The 19,351-nt window shown below is 38.5% G+C and overlaps 1 protein-coding gene across 4 annotated transcripts; it reads left to right on the forward strand.

The window, feature by feature from the left end:
• The first annotated feature begins 4,049 nt into the window (after positions 1-4,049).
• LOC306903471 (uncharacterized protein) lies at positions 4,050-9,006 on the forward strand. Of its 4 annotated transcripts, none has more exons than XM_079472655.1 (2): positions 4,050-4,119; positions 5,856-9,000. In XM_079472655.1, exon 2 carries the CDS (start codon positions 5,938-5,940, stop codon positions 7,330-7,332), a length of 1,395 nt encoding a protein of 464 aa, XP_079328781.1. In that variant the 5' UTR covers positions 4,050-4,119; positions 5,856-5,937; the 3' UTR covers positions 7,333-9,000. The 4 variants fall into 4 exon arrangements, with proteins under 4 accessions (XP_079328781.1, XP_079328778.1, XP_079328779.1 ...); XM_079472652.1 differs by having other exon boundaries at positions 4,067-4,191; positions 5,856-9,006; XM_079472653.1 differs by lacking the exon at positions 4,050-4,119 and adding an exon at positions 4,790-5,011.
• The last annotated feature ends 10,345 nt before the right edge of the window (positions 9,007-19,351 follow it).

Below are 19,351 nucleotides of genomic sequence, written 5' to 3' on the forward strand. Positions count from 1 at the left end.
CAGTGATACGAGAAGCCATGTGCCCATATGATGGGTCCCAAGGATGTCGTGTAGATGGAAAAATGCAGCAATCCAAGCACCGATCCCTGAGGGACCCCAGTGATCCTGTGGTGAGCAGTAGACAGTGAGCCCCTCCATGACACCCTGAAGAATCTGCCCAAGTGGTAGGATTTGAACCAGAACATTTTAATGGGAAGGGAGGGTCAACCTTGTGGCACTCACCTTCAGAGCCCAAAGTGTTGGCAGGTCACCATGTTCAGGAGTCTGAATGAGAGAGAGCACAGATTAAGAGTTAATGTTGATATTCACAATTTCCCTAAATCCCAATAGCACAGTTGGCTTTTCACAAACAGGAAGTTATTTGTCAGATTTTTCTCCGTCACACACAGATTGTCACCTGGGTTATTTCTAGGTTGGATCATTCATAAACTACTTCCTTGACCTTTCTAACATTACGACATGTGACTACAGTGTGACAGGGAATCTTTATCAAAACATTATCAAGTAGTGAGTTTTGCACGTCAGACAGAAGGAGTGCAGGAGACTTTGGCACAATACTGTACACTCAACCAATCAGCAAAGATCTGCATGTTAGTGCAGCCTTGACCACATGACCACTGTGCAGGTCACACAGGTGTGTACACACAGATGTTTCTGAGCTATTGATTTCAAACAGCCAACACATCTGATTTTAAAATTTACAGACCTAAACATACATGACCAAACACAGAAAAATTTACAAAATAATACCTCCTGGTTTAGTAAATGTCTATTCCTAGGATATCCCTGGACATTTATATTTAGTAATAGCACTTGTTTTATAGATTATGCTTGACATTATTGCACAAACAATTCCATCCGACCAGATAACAGCTGCAAAAACAAACACTGACTGAAGTGGACCGGAATCTTGTAAGGTCAGAAAGATTTCTGTCTATATCAGCAGTTTTGAAACAATCGTGTGTTTTTCCTACCAACTTAACTATCCAAACCCAGGAGATCATGTAAATCCATTACATTACTGTTAATTCACCTAGCAAATGTTTTGAATGACTTAAAATGAGAATAAATTAAGCAGAAGCAATAAATACAAGTGAGAAAACTATCTTAGTAACTTCTACATAAGTAACTGAACTACATATTGAGGTTTAAATAAAATATTTGATTAGTTTTATTATTTTATTTTATTCATTATTTTATTATGTGAAAGAGTAGATTGGTTAGCAGACTGCTGGGTGATCCACCGGATCAGAATCAAGTATTCTAGATATCCTGTAAAGATTTTTTTATTTCCCCACATTCATTTGATTTAAATTAGTATTACAGCTAAAGCATTTTCTTTAATATATTGACGTAAATAAGTTTATTTTAAAGGAAAATTTAATGTGTCTAATTTGAATGGAACATGGTATACCACAACACGACATCACAACTTGCTTTGGTTTGTCTACCTATTCATGAGAATGTTTTGCCACTGACATGGAATGTGTCCAGTCTAGTGTATGTTGACTGATCTCAGCTTTCCAGGAAATGTACTCATTGTTAACACTATGGCGAACACTGCCCTCTGCTGGTTATATGCTTTATAAACCGCGCGGTCATGATGTCATAAAAGATTCAATAAATAATTACATTGAAAAGTACTTAACGCATATTAATAATAGTCAGTATGTTTACCTTGTTCAAGAATCAATCTGATTGGATTATTCATGTAGACACAGTGACTGCATTCCTAACTCCAAATGTGTGGATGTGCATGTGAGTTTTCGTCTCTTTATGACAGGTGTTATGTAAAAGTATTATTTGTGTGCATTATGTGCTGTACTTACTGTACATTTTCGAGGTTTGGACCTAGCCATGTTTCTGGTTTCAGCCCATTCGAAGTCTATTTACAGCTCCAAAGACAGCACCTTTAGGCCAAAATGATTAAAACCATAACAGACAGACTGAAAGCCCAATAACATAATCATAATTTAACGCTGTCAAATACTAAGTAAATTACTAGTAAATGTTTTAATCTTGTCATTGCAATTGTAATGCCTATAATTTAATCCGTAATGAGAAAATGTGTTTTCAATAGCAGAACCTTTGGACATAATTGCATTTATATGGGATTGCAGTAAAATGTGATGAAGACATTTATTCATTTGGCAGACGCTTTTATCCAAAACGACTTACAAGTAGTTTTTATACAGTGGCACATTACTGCAGAGCAATCAGGGGTGAGGTGCCTTGCTCAAGGGCCCTTCAGTCATGACCTGCTGGCACTGAGATTAGAACCGGCAACCTTCTGATCACTTCTGAAGAACAACCAAGATACCTGTGATGCAACAGGAAAGCCAGCTCGAAGCATCCTCGGTTCTTGTTTGCTCCAGTGTGTGAAATGGACACATCTGTATCCTGTCAGCACATTGAAATCCCAGACAAGATCAGCCTTAATAAATCTCAAATACGGATGGGGCCGCTTTCTCTGCAAACTTGGTAAGTGTGGATATGCTGAAATCTCTCAAAAAAGTAAAAGTTAGGAAAAGCACAGACAAAGTCTTAGTGTGTTTATATTAAAGATACGTTTGTATTATTCATTGTTGTTGTTTTAAAACGGCAATTTAGTTATTTGACATAAAATACGACAATGTCCAACATTAGAGAAATAATAAAAGGGCAGTTGTTCATTTCTATTTGCCTCAACTCATTTAGTAAAATAAATCATTTTCAAAAATGTAATCGTTACATCCCTAATCTCAAATATAAAGACAAGAGGCAGAACCATACATCTCATCTCTTACCTGTGTGAGATACATTAAGGTATGCAGAGAGGAGCTCATGCCCGACACTGTAAAAACAAGATGCACTTCTGTCTCTGTATGCAGTGTGTCAGAAACATTTGAAAATAAGATCATTTCTATTATATTGATATTGCTGTAGAAATATTATCTTTCGTCTGCCTGTAGCCTACTCATGTGATATTTATAATCTTACATATACAATACAGTTACTGCTATTGTATCTCCTGTGATTTACATGGCACTACATCGAGCTCTGTCTTTGAATATTGTGGGCCAGGAGATCCAAACAATCATAAGAAGCTCTCGAGCTTGTTCCTGGTGGCTCCATCTCCATATCTACCCGTCAGGTCATTTGCACATTTTACTTGCTTGACAACTTACGTCCAACTTAAAACGAATGGCTCTGGGAAACTTTTGTTAACTGATGGGCAACAGTGAACGCCCGCAGAGTTCGATTCCAAAATGATGCCTCCGTTTTTCAAAAATCATGTTTTTATTATTGTGCATTCCAATTAATATCAATCAAACATCAGTTGTTTTGAGCCATAATAACAAAATGTAAATACAGCATAACTAACAACTAACAAAATAATAAAAACATAATAAAATGCATTTTCTTCTCATCTTGGAACCACTCTTCACTTGTAATCTTCCAGTGAGCTAACGTTAGTAATCAGGTCAGAATAAACACCTTTATTTATTCATACTTATGTATTCATGTTACATTGGGAGATCCTCTATTTTGTGTACTTTTGTTTTGTTCAGTTAATAAAGTACTGATATTACAGAGATTGCTGAAATGGACGAACGTGCTCCTTCCAAAACACCTCTATCCTGTATAACACGATCAACGTTCAAATTTCGACGTTGTGATTTACGGAAAACAGCTTCGTGGTGAGAATAAACCGACATTAAATCATGCTCGCGAAGCTTTTATCGAATGACCACCGCGACAGCTTTTGCGACTACAAACGATTTGTAACCAGATTCAAAAGCATATGGACAGTGATGCCCGTGTTTACTAATGAATTTACAGGTCGATCCCTATGGTGTATGTACGTGGCAACGACCTACGGCTGAAAAATAGATGTTCGACCTTCTGCAGTGCTACGCAGACATATCGGCATATGATATTAAAGTACCGCGAGAGCGAGTCGAAAGCTGTGCTTTCAGGTCGTTCTCGCGGTAGTTTTTGTCATACGACAATGAGTCTGCGCATTGCCGCATTAGGCCAAACACATCTAAACTGACAGTCGTGACGACACCGGCTATGATCTGACAGAGGTGCGGCGAGAAGCGATTTCCAAGGACCAAACAGCAGATTATCTTCTCGGTAATTACTTTATACTTTATATTTAAAACCGATTTAACGGATTTCAAAGCGACGGAAGTGTGGACGCCTTTGGTAAGTCAACAAATGAAGTGCAGCCGTGGGAAAGGAAGATGATACTACAGTGATCGCTTGGCGCTCAGTTTGCTGTTCTGGGGAATTTAAATGCATTTGAGATCATGCGGCCATACCGACCATATGTCACTGTCCGAGTCCTCCCTCATCATCACAATAACACGACTTGTGACTCAAGATCTTGCTCTGTTTGGAGGGAATTTTAATGTTGCTTCAACGTGCAACATTCACTGGCTTTTTGGACCGTGTCTCTTGTATTATCCATACATTGCAATGGTTATTGATTACATTATATTCTCCGACCAGCCGCGAGTGCCAGTTTTCACGCCACTTGGCAGTAAAACAGAAAGTACAAAGTGTACGGCACGTAGTGCGTGTTAGGATGCATATCTACCTGGGCTACATTTATATAGATACACATCATGTTCTGTTGTCTTTGTATGTGATATTGAATGCATGTGCAGTTTTATTAAGGTTGAGATTGAATCGAAGCCATATGTGTACAGTCAGGTTAGGTCGAATGTCCATTCCTCACAAGGTCAGAGCGCTTCACAAGCCATTTTTGTCTACATTTAGTTTCGAAACGTCAAATCCTGACGCGGAGATGTTTAACACGAGAGAAATTAAATGCGTATAAAGGACACATTTCAGTAAGACGCGCTCGGATGGAGCCCCATTTAATCCTTTCCCACAATGCACCGTGTCCATGCACAGTTGTGCTTCCTGTTTACCACTGTATCGCTTTTGTTTAGTTGTTTTCCCTTCATTGTCGATGATTTTGGCAAATTGTTTTGGTTCTCCTTCTTATAGATCAGAGAGGGTGAGTTTATAAATAGACGAGGCTGACTGACGTTGACGCGCGAAATATGCGGAGATGTGGGAGTCATCGCGGCATGCTGCAGATGAGGAAATACCTCGCGCGAATCTACTTTCATTTTACACTTCGACATATTGTCGCGTTTCGATGGATTTGGATTTGACAGATTGCGCGCGAAGAACATTCTCTGATGTCTTCAGCGTCGTGATTCTGTAGAATGTCAGAATGAATCTTCAGAATCGTCTCTTAATGTAATGATTCTTTGAAACGTTCTCTTAGAATGATTCTTATGATCGTTCACTATGTCAGAATGATTCTTCAGATCGTTCACTATGTCAGAATGATTCTTCAGATTGTTCACTATGTCAGAATGATTCTTCAGAACATTCTTTAAATGTCATCAAGATTGTTTGTAATGTTCTTTGAATACAAAAATTATTCTTTGTGATGTTCACTACATACAATCATGAGTCTTTGGAATGTCCGAATTATTCTTCAGAACCTCCTCTAAATGGGGACTAGTTTGGAAATGTCTATACATTTTAGAAAGATGTATTATATTGTCCCATAAATGTGAGCGATTCTTTAGAGCATTTTATCATTCTTCTAAATACAAGAACGATTCTTCTTAATGTTCTGTATTATTTCGATTATTTAAGATCACTTACTAAATTTAAGAAAGATTCGTAAGAACATTCTTTAAAAACGTGTAAACGTTATGATTAATAAATTCAAAGATGTGGCAAATGAATCACGCCGGTGGACATACTATATATTATATACTAGAATGTTACATAAAAAGCAAGTTATTTATAAATTTCTCACTTTTATTCTTGTTTCCTACCAGGATTTGATGTGTAAATTAATCCTGGCATAGTCAACGCTCCCCAGTGAGATTGCAACCAGAAGGGTCGTGAAGATCAGGCCTAATGGAAGAGATAGAGACCGAGCTGACCTGCTCCGAGCAGGATGCTTTAGGAGCAGACTTCATCACGGTGGAACTTGACACCCAACCCATCGAATACGTGGTCAAGTGGGCCGAGGCGGGCTCCAAATTCACTATATCCTGCGTGAAAAAAGATTTGGAAGATGGAGCCTGCTTCACTTCCGATCAGATGGTCAAACTGGATCCGGACGAGACGTTCTTCGTCCCTTACGAGTCCGTGTTCCCGGAATGCGACGACGGAGTTCCGGATTTGATGGCGACGCACGTGGAAGAGGTGGTGAGCGAGCCGGACTTGGATGATGGCACGGAGCCTGGGATTAGTCAGCCGTGCGACGACGCGCAAGTTTCCGATACATGCTGGCAGAAGGAGGCTTCTCAATCCAGAACCTATAACTGCCACATCTGTGGAAAAACCTACAACCATTCGTCCAGTCTCGCACGCCATCTGCACGTACACTCGGATAGGACGTCCCTGTCCTCCTCTAAAGAGTTCGGCAAGTTAGGGGACAGCAAAAAGTCTCTCCCGTGCAACATGTGCGGGATGAGGTGCAACGGTAAGCGGCTTTTGGCGATACACAAGAAATGCCACAAAACCAAGAGACTGCACACGTGCAACATATGCGGCAAGACATTCAATCACAGTTCTAGTTTGTCACGGCATAGGCTCATCCATAAAAAAGGCCTGGATAAAACAGTCAGGCCGTTGTACTCGGACCCACCCCCAACTCCTATCATGGCCCAACACGCTTTCTCATCCAGTCACAGCACGAACAGAAGATCAAACCCCTCAGGACAAAGACAGAAGCAGTACCAGTGCCCGCAGTGCGACAGGGTCTTCAGCCACTCCGCCGCCCTTTCCAAGCACCAGGTGGCACATGTGCGACAGCTGCTCAACACGTACACGCAGGGCAAAGATGAGCTCAACAAATCCTCGGACCTGAAGATCCGCCTGAAGCTGTGCTCTCGCGACAAGCCCAACTACTACACCCTGTGCAAGAAAAACAAGCGCAAAAAGGGCAGCAAGAAGAGGCTATACCTCCCAAACGAGGAGCGACCGTACTCCTGCTGCATGTGCGAAAAGCGCTTCAGCCACACCACAAGCCTTTCCCGCCACGAGCACATGCACGCCAACGACAAGCACTACACCTGCAACGTCTGCAAGAAGACCTTCATTCGGCTGTCCAACCTGAAGCAGCACCAGCAAACGCACGCTTCGGGGAAGCTCTACCGGTGCCCACAGTGCGGGAAGACTTTCGTTCACTCCTCCAGCTTCTCTAGGCATAAGAAGGTACACATGGGGATCAAGCTGTCCCCGAAACATTGCGACGAGGAACTGGTCATTGATGAGTTGGCACCGCTGGATTTTGAGTCTGAGTGAGATGGACAGAGGTGTTGAACTCACGCACAGCAGACTCAGGGCTTCTGGACCTTTCTTGACATTTTGTGATACCGGTCAAGGGCGAGCTGATGAGGAAAATGGTTATTGATGTGTGTTTGATGCTTTTGCTTTACCCCTTTTTGCAAAGAATCTCAGTGTGTTCTCAAGAGTTCTATCTAATATTCCAGTAATATTTAAACCGTTCTGGCTAGAGGGTGGAGTGACCGCCTTTGTTAATGCAAAAGATGTTTGCTTGTTTTTTTGACATTCCCTTTTCTGTTCCATTCACTTTAATAGCCGGGTAATTATTTGCCAGCCCGTCTGTGTTATTTATGTCTCTATTTGTGGGTATTCACAAAGAATCAGCTGACATTGGCAATACACATGTTATTTATTTTCTGTGCTTGCACTAACCTGTGAAAACCAAGTGCTTATTTGGGGGGGGTTTGGCTGTTCAAAGGTGAGAGCGTGGGTAGTCAAGGACAAAGATAAGGTTGAATTGATGGTTGATAGTAGAGTAACAGTACATTTTATATGCAATTTTTGTGACCCGGGTTCCATTAAGTGCAATCAGATTGCAATCTGAATCAATTATTTCCCAATATTTAGTGACTTAATATCTTAGACCAACAGATGCTTTTTCACCTGAAAATACTGTTCCAAAGTTAAAGCGTTTGTGAGTGATTTTATCATTTATGGTTTGTCTGGAACTGATGGATATGATTGTGTGATTTTTACACATTGTTCCTCGTACTGATCATTTGTCAAAATATGAAATCCATATCCAGTGGATGCTTGTGAGACATCAATGTGTACAGATTTAAAATATTGCACATTTCGGTGTGCACTTGACGAATAAGAGGATATACTCACAAAAAAAGCTTTTTACTTCTGTATATGTGTAAGAAGATGCCGTTTAAAAGTTCTATCTGAATTATTTTTCTGTATAATTAAATGTTATGGAATAGCCAAGGGATTTCATATTTTAACAAGCATTGCACTATTGTATTTATAGACAAAAGCACTACATATTAAGTGAATTGGAACGGTTGTCCTTAACACCGGAGAACTTGAAACTTGGAAATATCTTCCACGCATTCTAAAAATTGATCAAGTGCCCTCAGCTGCTTAGTGTGAGACCAAAGCTTTTCAATGCGCACATGCACCACTTCCGTTCATTACACAGCATTCAGTCAGTCTTTTGTTCAGTGTTCAGTTCTGGACCTTTGCTTACTGTCTGGATTTGAATTGAACAGCAATTACTAACCTATTTTTGGTGTTTATGAGACTTTGGAGGGAGGTTGCACAAGTGAAGCACAGATTACACTGTTACATCCAGAATGATGTTTGTTATTAAAAAGGAAAAGCGACATTGTGTTAGAAATGTTTCCTTTGTTCTTGAAGTGTAAAGTATGTTCCCTGATTTTATGGCTCTTTTATTCCCATTGTTCTCATTATTCTTTGCTGTGATAAAAAAGGGGTCCTCTCCTATCCACACTCCTTGTATTTTGTTAGTCATTTAAGGTTGGTTTTGGTTGCTGTAGCTGTTTCAATGCAGCAGACCTTTCTTCACTAGAAATGTATGTTTTTGTGTTGTGTTTGCCATTAGATAACTGGTTATGTGTCTTGCATTTTTGTAATAAATCATTGATTTGAGAATCATTGGTGTACTGGATACTGGAATATTTGGTCAGTCTTTCCATTGATCAGCCCATCCATTCAATGTGTAGTCATTAAGATCCAGATGTAATTGGAGTATTAGTTTATGTTCGGTGTCACTAAGATATTCATTGTCCCACGTGCTCATCCCATTGTGCATAAATTAGTATATGGATGCAAGAAAAACACTAAAGGCTTTGCCAACAGTGCTTTTTCTGTTTCACATGTAGTTCTGAGATCAGCCAAAAGATGGCAGCACACGACCTGTAAATGTCAAAGCATTAACTCACATTTGAGTTTTTCTTAATCTGTATATATTTCTTTGTTCTGATGAACACAGAGAAAGATATTTGGAAGAATACTTGTAACCAAACAGTTCTTGGACTCCATTGACTACGATAGTAGGAAAAATATATGAATCATGTTTTTGTTCTGTTAAACGCAAAAGAAGATATTTGGAAGAATGTAGGACAGCAAACAGTTCTGGGGCACTTTTGACTACAATTGTCATTTTTTTTCAAGAACTGTTTGGTTATAAATATCTTTCTCTGTATTCATCAGAACAAAGACATTTATACATATTTGGAACACATAGAAGGTGAGTAAATGCATTTTTTTTTAGTGAACTGTCTCTTTAATCTGAGTTATGATGAGACTGATCTTGAATCAGGTAAATAAATACAGCACAGAGACATTGAAAAGTTTGATATTTTAGGCCGAATCCAGTATACTTCAAACGAAGAACGAATATCATCTTATTTAAAGCTGTATTGCGCAACTGGTTTTGTGTCGTCATCACGGTTTACATTAAATTGCAGGTTGCCTTACGTTCTTTACATTCTTCACAAAATCACATGTCAGCTCAAATTCTAAATCATTATTATAGTTGATTGAGTTTTTACAACTTTACAAACAATCCCTGAGGTCACCTACAGACGTGCTTGATGACATTGCATTTCTATATTCATTTCTGCATTGAAATTTGTTTTTCTAAGGGAAACATTATCCTTCACACTGGTCAATATTAGTGTTATATATTATATATTAGTGTAATATATTATTGAATTAGTATATTATTTTATTACAATTCATATAAACAAAAATATGAATATAAATATAATAATATTTATAAATAATCTGATCATACATAAAAATCTATGAATATAATTCGGGCGTGCCTAATTTACAGTCTTTATTTTTGGTTATAAAATAACAATTAAGCATTTTCCTTTTGAGGCACAGACCTATAGGGGGCACTCTAATATCATGCACAGAGCGATTGCTTCCCTTTAAGGCTGTGCACAAAAATTTGAAAGACTGAAATATGTCAGAGTTAGTCAGGCTGCCATGGGATCAAAACAGATGAAGAGATGAAGAAATGTGTTTGGACACAGGGGCGGGGCAGATCGAAAAACCCAACGAAAAGAAAAAGCAGCTCCCATTAGGATTCTAGTGCTCCAGCGGGGAGTTCTTGGGCCATCAAAGTGAGGCAATCAAATTTGCCATTGTTGCCATCCTTGCAGGCCGAGGCTTCCTGGTAACTCAAGTGAATTAGCCGAGCTTTTCTACAAGCCTAGAAACAGCTCCTTCTGTTCCCCAACAAAAAGCCCATTGAGATGAAGGGAGTGCTGGCCTCTCCAAGCTCTCGGAAAGCCAACCCCAGGCCGATGAATGGAAGCCCGAACTCTCATCAAGACACTGTCTGCTGTGGGAAATGTTGGTGATGTCATGATCAATGCATTTCGTACTGTTTTTGTTACTCTTTCACAGCTTCACCCCCGCCCCCCACTTTGCCAGTGTTCCCTTCCTGTTCCATTTAGACCCCCATTATGGGATGCAAAACAAGGAAAGGGGGCAAAACAGACTGAAGCTTGGTAACCATGGAAACGGCAACACAGAACGGCAAACGGGAGGGGGACGTTCTTCTTTGAAATCCGTCGGTCGGGGAGGGAGTGAATGCACAGTGAGGGGCAACTGGCAAGAATTACAACACCTCCAAAACAAATCTGTAATTCTTTATGCTCCATCAGTTCACCCAGACAAAGAGTTTGAAAGTTCAATTGAGTTTCATGATCTCACAGTCTCCTATATCCAGAATCCCAAGAAGTCTTGGAGTGAACTTTTTTGATTCATGTGCTGAGAACAGTGAACGCTGTGGAGAAGATGCGTCATTCTTTGATATTTCACTGTGTTATAAAATATTTGCTACTCTGTGTGATCTGAGAATCAAGAAGAGTCAATTTCACAGATTAAATGCAAAGAAACCTGTCAGGATAGGATGATTTTTACTTTTTTCAACAGTAAACAACCTCTAAAGAGATTCCGTCATCGTTCACTCACCCTCAGATTGTTCCAAATCTGTATAAATGTCTTTGTTCTGATAAACACAAAGGAAGATATTTGGAAGAATGTGAGTAACCAAACAGATATCATGCCCTAATTTACAGCCATACTGGAAATAATAAGTATAATGGGAGTCAATGGTAGATGATATCAAACAAAATATATGTTATTCTATCTTGTGGTTTTGTCCAGGCATGTATGTGTGACGTTCACCCATCAACAGAGATCGAAGTGAACTTCTCATTCTTTGGATCAAACTGATCTTCAATGAGTGGAAACGTGCTTAAGTCTTTGAGGGGGTAAAAACTATTGTAAACGCAGAAAAGTTCTCACGATGGTTTGTAAAGACTCTTCTCTTGCTTGTTTGGCTACCTGCCTGGGTCACTTCAGGCTAACTTTTTTTAGTTTGATGCTAAATGGTGAAAATAAGCATTAAGGAACCAACTCATTCACTGTGTTCTCACAGGGAGAATTAGCATATGAAATGAACATACTCTGAAACATTCTTTCCTCAGAAAAAATAGAGCGAGGGATGAATGTCTTTACTTTCTGGTCCCTGCTGCAATGCACCCACCGAGTGATTTAATAGTGAAGTATTTAACTGTGTGTCTCTGTAGCCTACTGTGGGAGTGATTTGTAGTCGTAGCTATTTGCATAAATTGAACTGAATGAATGTGCATTCCGACTGGAAATTCTTTTCACACAATCCCCCATGTTATCACAATTACCTGCGAATCAGACATTCTCTACTATCGTATGAGAACCAAAAGCGAGTGTGACATACACTGAAATGTCTTTCATTACCGTCATTGACTTCGGGCGATCACATCCATTATGAACATTATCCCATCTAGAAAGAAATACTCATTCTTACCATTCAGTGTCATTGTTTGAAAGATTCATGTTTCTCAGCACGCTTTGATTTTCAAACGAAATAGAAAAAACTGTAGGCCTGTTATGTTTCTTAATACATGTTTTATTTTTTTCGTCTGTAATCCCTCATTTGCCAGTTCTCATCATGTGGTCCAGTTGATTGGACATTACATGGATGCAAGTTTCAAGTCTCATCAGAAATGGGCATTACACTATGTCGGTTCCTGATAAGGCTGCAGTTTAATAGGGGTTAGATTCAGCTAGTGCCAAAGGGCACAATAAGCAGATAAGCAGAAGCTAATTACTCCACTCTTACAACAGAGCCGTGCTGCTGTTCATTTAGTCATGTTTATAATGCACAAACCTCGCCTCGGGCGAACAAACTGAAGCGGGAAGCGTCAACGAATCCTGCAGTGGAGTGCTCGGAAATTCGCATTAACAGCAGGCTGTTTCATGATAATACAGCTCATTACAGCTCAGAACAAAACAATGTTGATTTACAAAATATTCACTATAGGAACATCAGGTGAAAACAATCGGATTATGTGTTGTTCCGAATGTTTTGAATGTGATCATTATAATATGGTTTCAACCTTGTAATACAGTTAGGGCACGGATATGTAAAGAAATAAATAAAGTTAAATATTATATATTATCTGACATAATGATGCAACAGGTACACAGGAAATAACACGTAATTAGTGCCATCAAATCAATTAGTTGTGATTAATCGATTAAAAAATAAGTGCCATGTTTATTTATGTAATTTATACTTGTACTTTATAGTTCATAAAGTTTATTTAAATTATATTTAAATATAAATGTATATATATTTCTGTATATTTCTATATAATATGAGTCATATATATATGTATATGTGCGCGCATTTATATGTACACAGGCACCACATGCCCACACACACAAATACAGTATATATATATGTATTGTATAAATACAAACACATTCATTTGACGGCACTAAAGATTTATTATACAAATTGCAATCATTACATAAAAATGAATACATTTAGTTTAAAAATGTGATTAAATATTTATAGATTTACGTATAAGGTATATACAATAGTATAAAGTATACACTGTAATAAGTATAACGTTTTTATTGGTGGTCCAGACTGGCCCACATTTGCAAAGTTCATCCCTTCAAACCAAATAGCATTTGTTACAAAAATGATATTAGATATTTTCTCAAAAGTAATTTCCCTTTTCAAGCCCCTTTCTCCGATATCTTTCAAAGCTGATATTATTGATTTATGTAGTTTTATAAATTCACTTCCTGTCAAGATCCTCACATTTTCTAGGCATGTTCAACGATTGCAAGTCCAGATTTAAATTACATTTTGACTGCTATGTCTATTATTTTACCCATTGCACGTAACAAACATCTTTTTAAAAAACAAATATGTACTTGTGTTTTTTGTCTTTCAAATAAATGGCATTTGGTTCATTTGGAGTATGTAATAATATACACGTTACTGCTGGAAGCACATGCGTTACCCTCCTTACATGACAACCATTTCGACCGACTGGAGTCAGCATCGCCCCGACAGCATGTCCTGTTCTGCAGTGAAGCACGCCACCCAGTCACCAGAAAGCTGAGCCGCAGCGCCCTGCTCGGACATGAAGGTCAGCAACGCTCTCGGCTCAGCTAAGACGATCCTTCCTGCTCCTGCTAAACACCCCCTCAGGGCTCTTTCTCTCACCCAGACCGGCTCCACTTTCTCTCTCTTGGCCTATTGTAAAGCTCCTTCAGATCTCCCTTGCCCAATTACCTCCTCATTAGACATCCCCCCCTCTTCATCTCCTCTCAGGCTCATTGCGTTGTGTTACACTCCACATTAGGGGGGCGTCTTGGCTCCTAAGTGTGGGGAATGAGGTTTGCCGATTCAGTAGGAACGTGATCCCACCCCCACATGCTAATGCAGTCAGCGTGGGGACTGTCTCTCTTTCTATCTTTGTCACTTTCACTCTTTCAGTCTTGAATTTGCAAGGTGAAGGTGTCATTTTGTTCATTTTAATGCTTGATAGTATTGCGCAGTAAGCAGAGACACCTACAGTATAAGTTAACTATCCGTGGGTTGATTTCCCCTTAACACAGTGACTTGGAATTCTATCAAAACATTACTCCCAACTGTCTGAGATTGCACCAGCAATGGTTTAGGTGAGGTCTATCTGTTTGTCCAAACCATGGCAGTAAAACAGGCTTTAAAACAGTCCACATTTTTACAATTCCAGATTTGTTTTAGGATCACTATTGACACACCTCACGGTTGAAGTGCAGATCTAGAAAGCTGAAGATTTCCACAGGATTTTAACACATTACACTTACAAGCTTTTTCCCTTTGCAAATTTGTTTATAAAAAACTTTGGTTTATTTTGAAACACTTACATTTACCAATAAGTGTGTTGTACTCCATTTAACACATTTTATCATGCTTCCCATCTCCCATAGGATGTTTGTTGGTTAAAATAAATTTTATAAATTTGTGTTTTTTTTACTTCTTGGTGCTTCAAAGGGACTTTTATTGTAGAACAAAAAGCATCTGCGTAATTGACAGCTTTCTATTGACTATATAACTCTGAAAAGGAACAAGATTTTTGCCTTCATGTAAATATTTATAAACTGCAGAATCCAGAAATGAACTAGATACATTTAATGTAAACCCCTGAAATATTAAAGTATCTAAATAAATGTGACATGAGAAGTTACCATGATTAAAGACACCATAGTTAAACCACAGAGACAGAAATGAAATGAATGAACATTTTTCTTTCTGTTTCTGTGCAACCTCCTGCTTTATTTTCACACAAAGTGAGCTTTTGGCTTACTATCGCTCAACGTGTTAACACCGTCAGATACAAAATAATTTGACATTTATATACAAGTTGTAATAAATTTAAAATTCACTTGTTTACTATTGGCAAAATAATCTCTCTATGCTTTGTAAATGTATAATGAACGCCGTTGATTCTGTTCTTTATTTGGTTTGATATGTTGTAAACATAAGTGTACCAAAAGTCCTGTACCTACACAGTTCTTACCACCTCCTCTCTCGCCCCTGTCCCCCGCTTCCTTCAATGCAGTTTTAATTACCAGATGAACTTCTTCATTTTCCTACACATCCCTCCATCTCCTCACTGTGGGATGCAGTGCATCTACGCTGAATATCCTCTCCTCTAACCACGGGATAATTGACACCCCCTCTGCCCTCAAGCTGAGCGGAACTGTGCAGAAAGTGAGGGAATGAGAGAAAAGAATAGTGTCCCGTGGCTGAATCGTGAGATTTGGGAGTCTCTTTCTTTCCTTGCGCAAACACACGCTTTCATGCATCAAAACCCGGTGGTGACTCAAGATGCGATTTCTACCACCAAACAGCCAGCGGGCCACTAGCGCGTCTTATCAGCTCTGAGCAGAGGGCAGGAGTGGCCTAGGCAATTCGAGGCCTGTGATAGACACGGCAATTCCCATGCACGACCTGGGATTGGTCCGAGAAGACTGTGGGAAAGAGAATGTGGACGTTTGAGAGACTGTAAAGTGAGGAACACTGCATGATGATATGTGAATGGAGTGTTGTTGGTGGAGAAGGTGAACTTTAAAGTGCCTCTTAAACAGACATTGATACTGTATATATTCACTACATGCCATGCTTTTAAGAAAACAGCAATATAAGACAATAAATCATCAAAGCATTCGATTTTGGCAACTCAAAATATTGTTGTGACTTATTGCATCGGATTTTCTCCGTCTTTAAATTGAAGGAAAAGTAAAAATGTGCAGTTGTGCCAATTGAAAGGTTTAACCGGTTACAAAAGAATTGGGAGTTCAGTTTTTGGAAAATTTGGAGACCTGAATTGATTTACAGTGTTATGGTATAATGACCACATATATTATTTGTATATCATTCCCAGCGTTGGATTACTGACCGGGCCAATGGGACCAGTGCCCAGGGGCCCTTGACTGCAACGAGCCCGAGGGGGCCCTTGACTTCAAGGTTGCGCCATCCAGTTTGGTACAGAGAACCCAACAACAATGAAAACAAATGTTTATCTTTGTTTAAATATATGGGTCCCATAGCCTATACAAGGCCTCTGTGGATACCCTGTAAAAATAAAATGATCAACAAATCATGGCAACATACGTTTTATCTTACTTTAACTTATTAAATTAACTTATTAATGAAATCCCAATACATTTAAATAGCATTTTCTGAATCTTTTGCTTGATGATTTGATGTTTACAGACGTATCACAGGGGCATTTTATGGTGAAAAATATGTTTTTATTTATGTGATGCATTAAATGCATATGTTTGACACTCAATTAAAGACGTGTGTTTTTTACGCCTTAATTCGGTCCATTCTTGATTTAGAAGCACAGGCATTTGACGCAGTGCGAGAACGGTTTTAATATTCATGATCATCTTAACTTTCACTTTCTATAACTGTTAATGCGCAGCTAAGGGAAGGAATCTGAAAAACTGTGGGAGGTGGGCCCTTGGAGGTAACTGGCCCCGGGGCCTTCGAAATCATAATCCATCCCTGATTATTCCTAGTCTCTTTATTAGAATATTACCATTTATGAAATCAACCGAAGTCAACTCATGTTAGAGATCAAGTTATTTTTTAATTAACCTTTTTGTTTCATTCTGTGAATTACTAACAATATTTCTCCCAAATTACAAAGTTTCTATTTGCATTTATTTCCACAAAATGAAACCGGTAATAACAGGTCAAAATAACAGAAAATATGTTCTGTTTTTTTCAGACCTCAAATACTGTAAAGAAAACAAGTTCATATTCACATTTAAGCAACATATTTATATATGTTTTTATAAAAAGTAAAAAAAAAAAATTTTCTGTGATAATCTTGATTTTTATCACAGTTCGGCTTGTCATGCTGTCAGTCTTTCCCATTGCTGTGGGATGACTTTGTTACTCCTGAAGATTTAGTTAAAATTCAACAGACACTGGACTGGAAAGGCCACAGTACATCTAGAAATGTACATCATTAAATTAAAATCTGGAACGGTCTTTTACATTTTTCCCGTGGCTGTTAATATGGTGATTAAAACAACAAAGCCCAGTGGTGATCGACCTAAGACTTTTACTCAGTACTGTATTTTTATGATACAAATGACAATTTGTTTTGCACAAAGTCATTATTTTACTCATTTACTTATTTAATAAGAAACCATGTAAAAATGTATTATTATTAGGCTATACTGTACGCTATTATATTGTATGACCGTAAATTATCCCTTAACTTGCTGTGTAAGGCTACTAGGAATGTAACAAAGTGCATTATGCTAATATTGATGTGTGGTCACAGATATGCACCTAGTGTTCATTTTATGATGCTTTGAACAAAGCTCATCAAACCGATTTAACTATTGTATGGTGGGCAATTAATATGAGTTCATTCGAAAACGTATGACTGTTAGAAAATAGAATTAAGCCCCATCTCTAAACAAAATCCATCACTTAGGTCTTTCATACAAATGGGCAACTTCATAAAGTAGTTAGGAATTGACATATATGTTTTGGGCTACTTTACAGTTGGAAATGTAAGCTTTAGCTTGAAGCCGCTGAAATTCGTGAAAAGTTTTGTTATGTTACCCCCTCGTGGGTTTTTGGTTGTCTTTCATTAATAAATGTCTTAACCCCTTTCCCGATGACTGCGTCTTGGTCCTCTGTCCATGTCGCACCTCGGTCATGACAAATAAATGTTCATTTTCTCTCATCTTTCCTCTCGAGTCTTTCTGGTAGAACTGTCTATTTTTAGAAAGCAAGTCAGTTAGGTAACTAAAATATTACAATGCCTCATTTAATGTAAGGCTAAGCATTGCAGTGCCAAAGTCTTTGAAATCACTGAAAGTGCTCATCTGGCAATATCCATTATTGCAATAACCAATAATGTCATAGTCTATTCTGTTGAGGCGGTATTGATCGTCCCGGTCAAGGTCAGATGTGAAGCTGCTCTTATTCACTGATTGATCGTCTATTATGGGAGAGCGTTAAATATCCCTCGCATTATGTAGCTTTGAAGCTAATGACAATGCCAGCCGTGACTTATTAAGGCCAAGATGAAATAGAGCTCTACCAATTCTGAAAGTGCTTTCTTGGCACAGATCGTGGCTGATTCATAGCACCACCATCTTAAGTCACAGACTCCACCAAGAACCTCCCATCAGCAAATTACCGCTATGATGAATTGCTGCCGAGTAATCATATGCAATATTAGCTTTATGATAAAACACCCAGATGTACTATCGGCTTTTTAATGAGGGGAAAGCATAATTATTTATCTAAAATATATCAAACTGCCAAGACCTCACAGGAAACACAGACAAGGCATTTAATGTTGTTTATTACATACATATAAAATAAGATACAAAAATACATTATAAACTCGTAACAATGGCTGTTAAAACAGACATGTCTTATAGGCAATACTTAGGCAGGGAACACACATGTTTGGGGCTGAAAGACTCATATGCACATGTATGATAGACAACATCACATGAAAAACGTCATTCTTAAAGGTGAAGTGTGTCATTTTAATTATTACGCAATTATAAATCCAATAATGTAATGTAATTTAAAGTACTTTTCCTTTTTAATTTCCAATATACAAAATATTTGATTCATAGGTTAGTATGTCCTACAGTGCTTGTTTCAAGGTCTCATCCATTTATTGGTGTGAGTTTAGGGGCGGAGCTAGCTTTTTATCCAACCAACTTGCATGAGGCAAGCTGTTTTAGAAAACCAGTTTAGGTTTGCCGAAAATACACACTTCACCTTCACAAATACTCAAATGTATTATTTGCTAAACCAGCACAAACCAGAATAATTTACTCGTAATTGCTATCGAGAGTGAGACATCATGCTTCAGCGATTACAAAATAATCTTTCCTATATTTTGGACCAAAAAGTCAATCTGACGAAATCCAGACACATTGGACGTTGACATCAATACCTTCAGTCTTGATCATGATACTACTATGGCACTGCTGAATTGTGAAAACTGAAGACAGACACAACAGGAAGACATGTTTGAGATCACAGAGACTCCCCTCAAGACGTCACAGGTCATTCTGTTGCATAGTAAAGAAAGAGTTTCGAGGGGGA

The sequence above is a fragment of the Barbatula barbatula genome, assembly GCF_947034865.1.
Source record: "Barbatula barbatula genome assembly, chromosome: 14".
NCBI lineage: Eukaryota > Metazoa > Chordata > Actinopteri > Cypriniformes > Nemacheilidae > Barbatula > Barbatula barbatula.